The sequence below is a fragment of the Notothenia rossii genome, assembly GCF_949606895.1.
Source record: "Notothenia rossii genome assembly, chromosome: 4".
Lineage (NCBI taxonomy): Eukaryota > Metazoa > Chordata > Actinopteri > Perciformes > Nototheniidae > Notothenia > Notothenia rossii.
The window spans coordinates 81,725,984-81,734,289 of NC_136902.1; the positions used below are offsets into that span (position 1 = coordinate 81,725,984).

An 8,306-nucleotide genomic window follows, 5' to 3' on the forward strand; every position below is an offset into this window, starting at 1 on the left:
AAGTATTGAATATGAAATTATCAAGTTATTTCAAGTGTTGCATATGTTTTTTGTTTGTTGGACGACTTTAGTTAGACTAATATTACCCCTATAATCTACATTTCTCCAATGGTTTTTTTCACGCCGAAGCTGCAACAAAGTGTTTAAAGTTTAGCATAAGTCTTTTCAGGGCATGATTTGTAATACTATTGTTTTGTATACAGAAACAAGCACTGTGCCTATTATTTTAAGTTTTGAGCTCATCATGTTTGCTTAACCTTTAGGATTTACATGGTCTCAAAAGGGTACATCTCAATGGTTATGTATTTTCTGTCATTATTATTGAGATAGTTGAAGGTGATGATTAGCCTAACATAAGTAGCCTGGTCTATGTCTTAAGATAGCAGGCAGTAACTTTATATGTCTAACTTCTTTTTTTTTAAAGTTTTTTTTACTGCATTTTAATTTAGACATAATGGGGAAGCCATATTGAGCAGAACTCCTGCATTACTTTATACCCTGAGGAACAACTAACCTAAAGTCTGGCCCTACTGAAAACGTGCAGAGCTTTAGGTCACTGTGGCACGATACCTAATTCTCATTAATGTTCTTTGTAATTTAAAATGTAATTCTTCTTACATTCTTTCATCCATGGCTTTTTCACATTTTAAATGCTAACTGGATAAATTCCGGGCCAGAATTTGCTAAGGGGGGGGCGGGGCACACACACTCTCTCTCTCTCTGCCTGGGGTAAAGTAAGGCAGGTCAGCTGGTCTCAAGATAAAATGTAGGATTCAGGAATATTATCCTGAGCATGTGATGGTGTGTGTGCCTTTCTGAGTGCGTGAGATCACAATGAGATCACACACTTTGTCAGAGGACAGCCCCTAAAACGGCTCAATGATTAGGGAGAGAACAGGAGGTTGCTGGCTGGGTTTAACAGAGGGAGAGGTGGAAGGAGGTTTGGTGGAGGGTTAGATGGTGGCATAGAGGGGAAGCAAGTTTCAGAAATCTCCAAGCTACAACCTTTGAGAAGTAAGTCTTAGTGCTTGTATAAATACAGGTAACAGCAATCCTGTATTTCTCTGCTTGTATCCTACTAACTAGATGTAACTTTCTGGCAGGGAAAGTACTCCTCTGTGTTGCTTTTGAGTATAACCTTTTCAGCTGCAGTCTGTGAAGGCATCAGGCTTTAATTTGAGCATCTTCTTAGCAGGACTTCACATTCCCACTGTAGTTAAGACTGGAGCTCCTCTGACTTTTCATCATGAAGAACTTGTACGTATCTGTAGTTCTGCTGCAGCTCATTGGGACTTGTTTATGCCAATTCCCTCGCCCATGTGCCAACTCAGAGGGCCTACGGACCAAAGAGTGTTGCCCTGTATGGGACGGGGATGGCTCACAATGCGGTGCGATGTCAGGACGTGGTTTCTGCACCGAGGTGGAGGTCTCCAATGAGCCCCATGGGCCCCAGTACCCCCACAGTGGGATTGACGACAGAGAACGTTGGCCTTTAGCTTTCTTTAACCGGACTTGTCGTTGTGCTGGAAACTATGGAGGTTATAACTGTGGTGAATGCAGGTTTGGTTACTGGGGTTCAAACTGTGCTGAGTACAGGGAGTCAGTGCGCAGGAACATCCTGACCATGTCACCTGCAGAGCAACAGAAGTTCACCTCTTATCTGAACCTGGCAAAGAACACCATCAACGCTGACTATGTGATCTCAACGGCAACAAGAACAGAGATGGGGGGAAACGGTGAGAACCCCATGTTCTCTGACATCAACTCCTATGATCTCTTTGTCTGGATGCACTACTACGTGTCCCGGGATGCCTTCTTGGGAGGGCCAGGGAACGTGTGGAGAGATATTGACTTTGCCCATGAATCTGCTGCATTTTTGCCATGGCACCGAGTCTTCCTGCTCCACTGGGAGAATGAGATAAGAAAGCTGACTGGAGATTTTAACTTCACTATCCCATACTGGGACTGGAGGGATGCCCAGACCTGTGAGGTATGCACCGACGCTCTGATGGGGGAACGCAGCCCCCTCAATCCCAACCTCATCAGCCCCGCTTCAGTCTTCTCCTCATGGAAGGTGAGAAAATAAATGCTATTTCTCTGAATCTCATTGTGAGTGTGACTGTGAGTGACAACTTTACGTTTAACTATTTGTTGATCTATTATCTAGACCCTCCAGAAAGACGCGATTCTGCGATCGCAGAATTTATGCATAATAAGCTAAATGGCGCAGATTTTTAAAAGGCCGCATATTTATCAAAAGGCCGCATATTTATCAAAAGGCCGCATAATCCCTGCATTTTTCCACGCAAAGTTGAGAAGAAAAAAAAGTTATCTAGTCTTGACGTGAAGTAGGGATGATGATGATGCGACGTCATCAGCTCGCACATCACAGAAGGTAAACAACACCGTAGATCGTGTGGAACTCACACGAGAGAGAAAACACCAAGATGAAAAAATCTGATCCATCTCATTTACCGACGAACATTTCTGCTAAAGACCGGGCAAAGCAGTACCCCGATGTCTTTCGCATGATCAAGGATTTTAGCCCGCATAATCAAGGATTTTTGCCCGCGTTTTTCTGGAAGGTCTAATTAGCAAATCTTTCTTATCCATTATTAGGAAACAAAAGATTCCTTTCTCCAGGAAACAAACAAAGGCTTGTTTTCCCCTATTGCACTATGCATGTTTGCTTCTAAAGCTGGTTTAGCCTCTTAATCCAAAGAAATGTGCGATTTGGTTTGAAACCTGACATTTATTTTTTTAAGAATTGCCCTCAAGGGATTCATTCAACATAACAGATCAGAGGGAAAATCCTACTTCAGAGGCTTTAGACCACAGGGAAAATATCAAAGATAGCGTCTTCTCAGTTATTGAGAGAAGTCTGTCCAGAAACGTGCAGTAGTTTGTATGTTCTGCATTTTGATATTTGGGGTAGAGCCTCAGGAAGGTCTATGACCCTTAAACCTAAGTAACTTACAAAATGTGTTTGTGTGTGTGTGTGTGTGTGTGTGTGTGTGTGTGTGTGTGTGTGTGTGTGTGTGTGTGTGTGTGTGTGTGTGTGTGTGTGTGTGTGTGTAGGTGATCTGCACCGATCCCGAGGAGTACAACAGCAGAGAGGCCTTGTGTAACGCCACAGGGGAGGGTCCACTGCTGCGCAACCCTGGCAACCATGACCGCAACCGCGTGCCGAGACTCCCCACAACAGCTGATGTGGATTTCGCTGTGGGCCTCTCGGAGTATGAGTCGGGATCCATGGACAGATTCGCCAATGGGAGCTTTAGAAATGTCATAGAGGGTAGGGGTGTTAGACACAAACACATACTGTGCACGTTATTATAATTCTTAACAATTAAAACTGAATCCAATCCTTGGTCTAATCTGTCCAATCAAGTGGAAGACTATGTATGCAGTTAGTTCCTGCAAGGGCAGACAAGTACATGTCTGTCTGCATCAAAGAATAACAAGAACAAATAGTGATGTGGAAAACTTCAGGTCAAACTTCCCATCAGATAGATAACAGATTGTCTCCACGACCCAGGCTTTTTACAATGGAACATCATTTTATTTTAATTATATTACTTTTCTTTCCTCTCGCAGGCTTTGCCAGTCCGACGTCAGGTATGGCAGCTCCAGGCCAGAGCACCATGCACAACGCCCTGCATGTCTTCATGAACGGCTCCATGTCCTCAGTGCAGGGCTCAGCCAACGACCCCATATTCCTGCTGCACCATGCTTTCATTGACAGGTACAATGAAGTTTATTAATACACACAGGAAGAGAGAATCCTTTATGGTTACAGCATCACTTAGTGCAGCGTATACCCAATTGTGTTTGTAAAGATGAACAAAGAGAAAATAAGTTAAGAGGCAAAAAAAAAGTAAGAAGTATTAAGTCAAGTGGGGCTCGAGGGACAGAGTAGTATATGATGGAAATAATGACTCTCTGTTCCTTCCCTCCCTTCTCCAGCATCTTTGAGCGCTGGCTCAGAACCCACCAGCCTGTCCGGACCCACTACCCACGATCCAATGCCCCCATCGGCCACAATGACGGTTACTACATGGTGCCCTTCATGCCTCTGTACAGAAACGGAGACTACTTCCTGTCCGATAAGGCTCTAGGATTTGAGTATGCCTACCTGTTGGACCCTGGTGAGTATAGAACAACAAAACAAGGCCAGTAAAAAAGTGTTTCTACAACATTTCCTAAACGTCAAACTTTTGTATCCTCTACAGGCCAGAGGTTTGTTCAGGAGTATCTGACGCCATACCTGGAGCAGGCCCAGCAAATCTGGCAATGGCTTCTGGGAGCCGGGATCCTCGGGGCGCTGATCGCTGCAATTTTCGCCGCGGTGCTTATTGTTGCAAGAAGGAAGTGGAAGCGTAACCAGAGGAGGAAGAGGGTGCCGAGCTTTGGAGAGAGACAGCCATTACTGCAGAGCAGCTCAGAGGAAGGCTCATCTTCATACCAGACTACTCTGTAACAACAAGTCCTCCAACTCATACGATCAAATGGGCCGATTGTTCAGGCCCTTATTACGACCAAATATGTTGCTTGTTCAATCGCTTAATACGTCCTATAATTACGTTTTAAAGTATTCACCCTCTAGTGTTCCCGTTGAATGCTAACGTTACAGATGGTCGTTTATTCACAAGTAACCCTTTCTGTAAAATCCTAAATTGTAGGATAGTTTGGCCATTAAAACGCTTTTTGATTAGATTTCTAGCGAGAAGTGTGTATTGTACTTTTAGAATCCACGTCCAGTCGATATGTAGGATCTATAGTTTGATAGATATTACGAAGATGATTTGACGTATGCGGCAGCCTCCATGTAAAGTTACGGGTTAAAAACAGTATATCCGGTCTCTACGTTTTCAAAATAAAACCAATGATCAAATGATTTAACAGTGATATCTGCAGTACTCATCAACTAAAAAACATCAGTTTATCCTTGTTAATTATACGACATGTATTGGTTTAAATTCTGTACAATGCTTTTGTGTTTCTCCCATAGGTTTTTCTCTTTAGATTCTGAGAGACACATTTCTATTTTCAGAGGTTTTGATAGGCTAAAATATCGATTATTTTAGCCGCAATGCATGTCGGGATATGGTGATTATGCGATCTGAAATCGGAAAAACATTTTTTTTAAATAAAATAATACTTTATTCCGAGTGTTCTTGCTTTTCTCTTTGGAAGTCATCACATAACGGCGTTGTAATACACTGTTCGGCTGCATTAAATATTACATATCTGCCGTAGATATTTATTTATAGAGCCCTGATCAGAAGACCTTTTGACAAACTGTAAGAAATGCAGCCAAAACTGAAAACGTGACGTGGATCATAAATATATTAGCGATTAAACAACATCTTCCATTTATTTTCACACAATACGTCTCCTTGCAGTATCAACACTAATTTGGCTGACTTTTATATTTGATCCAATTGGTAGATAGGTTATATTTACACAATAATGGTGCACAGCTGATAGAGAGGTTTTTTTTTGTAGTTTTTAAAGATATTATTTACTGAACCACCTTTCCAACTCCTCATGCAGTTGACTGTTACAGGTCTATACAGGTTCATGGTACAATCAGTCTATGCCTGGGTACAATGCATAAGCTTCAAATCGAGAGACTGAAACTGTATTTTCCTTTACCGTTCTGTTTTAATTTCACAATAAACTTAATAGTCATATTATGTTTGATATTATTATGTTTTATTAACTACCACTGTTTTTTTAACCCGCACCACCTAGTGGTTAAAGCACGTTATTGAATTTTGTTTTTGAATACGTTTTATTTGATGAAAACATTTAAATATTAAGAGTAGCCTACATACAAAATTGGGAGAAAGTAGAAGGTATGATAGAAATAGGACCAGAAACGTTTTTAAGCTTCCTCTTGCCCCTTTTGAACATGATAGAAACTTTGAGAATAAATATTTGTTATACCTTGAACATTGAATTATCATTATTGTTTGTTTTGTTTCTAACATGTTCAATACATTGACTAATACAATTTTAAAAAAGAGCCGCTGTTTTGGTGATGCTGTTAGTTTGATGAGTCCATGTCAGGTCCTCAGTTATGAGTCCATGTCAGGTCCTCAGTGATGACTCTCTCCACCGTAGTCCCATTGATGGCGATGGGGGCATGTCCCTCTCCCTGCTGCTTCCTGTAATCCACAATCAGCTCCTTGGTTTTGCTAACGTTGAGATGGAGGTTATTATCCTGGCACCAAGATATCAGGTTTTCGACCTCCTCTCTGTACGCCGTCTCGTCGCCGTCGGTGATAAGGCCGATGACGGTCGTGTCGTCAGCGAACTTCACGAAATCTAAGACCATTTACATGTAAAACACAAAGAAAACATGTCATTTTACTTTGCAAAAGCCCAAGTTTACATTAACTGTCAGATGTTTTGTAGGAAAAAAATCACAAATATATATATTTATATATACTGTACACAATATATTATTGAAAATGATAATATACATCACAAAAATAAAAACAATAAATAAAATATATTATATATAGCAGAATAGACCGGCAATGAAACGTTTCAACATTTAACAATAGCCAACATTTTCCCAACATTTTGTTCAAAAGACAACAATTATAAACAATAAAGAAATCTACCAGTTAGAGTGTGCGTGTGTACATGACTGTGTGTTTCTACTCTCTCCATTCAAAGTCAGCGACGTTTGTAATTAATGAATGCACCTTTATCGAGTGCTGTTTTTGTTTTTCTTCCTTCCTCTCCACTTTAGTCCCCTTGTCCGGATTGATCTTGAATAGGCACCTGTTAAGACAGAAGTACACTTACATTTTGTGTTTAATTACAAATCCTGTGGATGATACAGCCATTAATTGTCTTTACAGTTATACAGCTTGAAGTCAAAGGGCAATGCTACTCTTCAATGTATTTTTCATTAACTGTTATGATCATATCTGTACATTTCAAGCATTGGTTTTAATTGAGTTTTGTTCTATAAAGTCGTCACTTGGCATCACTATCACACTGGACAGTATCGCAGGCAGCAGGTCTGTAAACAGGAGCAAGCGGTCACTTGAAGATCATTTTAATGCGAGTAGCTACGAGTGCCATCTTGAGAGGTTTGTGTGTAACTGGGGCAGATGAGGTGCGCGTCAGCAGCTGAGTGAGCGGTGTAAAAACATCGTAGTTAACTGAAAGAAGTTTGAATGTGTTTGTTCACTGCAATAATATCAGGTTCCGGTGCAAGAAATAGTTGCGTCTTCCTCGTCAGATTCCATTGTCATCAGGTGCTGACACTCACGCTAAGCTTTTACTTGGTGGTATTAGAAGTACAATATTCTAATTTTACTTGTGTGTTTCTCTGTTATAGACCACACACATACACTAAACCTGCTCCATGGCTGTATTACTTTGCTGTTGTGTTGATATGAATAAGTTAAGAAAATCAACCGCTACCAAGAATCTTGTGTGTTCTTACCGACACCCCAACGTGTAAGTAACTCCGACTGAAACCTTCCCCTATACAGTCCTACCTGAATCACTATTCAATAGGACTCCTTGAAAACAATTCCTTTTTCCAAATAACTGAATTGGCTTTCTTTTGTTGTCGACAAAGGGCTCTCTTTCGCTCATTTTAATTGAGCTGAATACCTGATACCACCGATTGGCTAAGAGTGAGTTTGGGCTTTTAGGGAGGAGCCAAAGCACACCCCTGCAAAGGAAAGGGGTACGCTGAATTTACAACCCAAGACAAAAAGAGAGCATAATGTGAAACAGAATGCAGCACAATCATCTTTTTATCTTGATTATTTTGTATTGTCAGGAGCACTTATCGTGTCTCAGAAATGTGCACAATGCTCTACTCTGTGGTTTAAGATGGAATGACTTAATAATCACAATTCAAGTCTTACCTCTGCAAGAACTCCAGGGTAGCTCCCAGTTCTGAGCGATAACTGATGTTGACGCTGTAATATGCTGCAAACATCAGTATCAGGGCGCCGACAACATTCAGGACACTGCCACTGACGATGGTCTGGTCCTCTGCCATCATGTAGTGTCCAGCTGTCAGGGGAGAACTCCCTTAAGGTACACAAAGAAAAAAGACACAAAACATTTATAAATCCCAAAAATATTTAGTGCAGATTGTTTTGTTTTTTACTGGTGATCATATGGCCAATTGTATTTTAGGAATGATCAGCTCCTGCAGCTTTCTTTTCTTTCTTAAGTGTTTCCTAATGTTAACAGTGTAGAAAATGTCACATCATAAAGGGAGTTTAGTTTGGGTGTTTAAAGTGGGGTTTTATAAAGGTACT

At 41.0% G+C, this 8,306-nt stretch overlaps 1 protein-coding gene across 2 annotated transcripts; it reads left to right on the plus strand.

The window, feature by feature from the left end:
* Positions 1–907: 907 nt before the first annotated feature.
* Positions 908–5,958, plus strand: LOC307035883 (tyrosinase). Of its 2 annotated transcripts, XM_079675726.1 has the most exons (6): positions 930–1,014; positions 1,193–2,074; positions 3,079–3,295; positions 3,598–3,745; positions 3,967–4,148; positions 4,233–5,958. In XM_079675726.1, exons 2-6 carry the CDS (start codon positions 1,247–1,249, stop codon positions 4,478–4,480), a joined length of 1,623 nt encoding a protein of 540 aa, XP_079531852.1. In that variant the 5' UTR covers positions 930–1,014; positions 1,193–1,246; the 3' UTR covers positions 4,481–5,958. The 2 variants fall into 2 exon arrangements, with proteins under 2 accessions (XP_079531851.1, XP_079531852.1); XM_079675725.1 differs by having other exon boundaries at positions 908–2,074.
* The last annotated feature ends 2,348 nt before the right edge of the window (positions 5,959–8,306 follow it).

Bases quoted from the DNA above. Each gene is read 5' to 3' on its own strand.
- LOC307035883 (XM_079675725.1), top strand. From the start codon at position 1,247: ATGAAGAACTTGTACGTATCTGTAGTTCTGCTGCAGCTCATTGGGACT. The intron at 2,075-3,078 runs GTGAGAAAATAA...GTGTGTGTGTAG, and splicing joins CAGTCTTCTCCTCATGGAAG to GTGATCTGCACCGATCCCGA. The intron at 3,296-3,597 runs GTAGGGGTGTTA...TTCCTCTCGCAG, and splicing joins CTTTAGAAATGTCATAGAGG to GCTTTGCCAGTCCGACGTCA.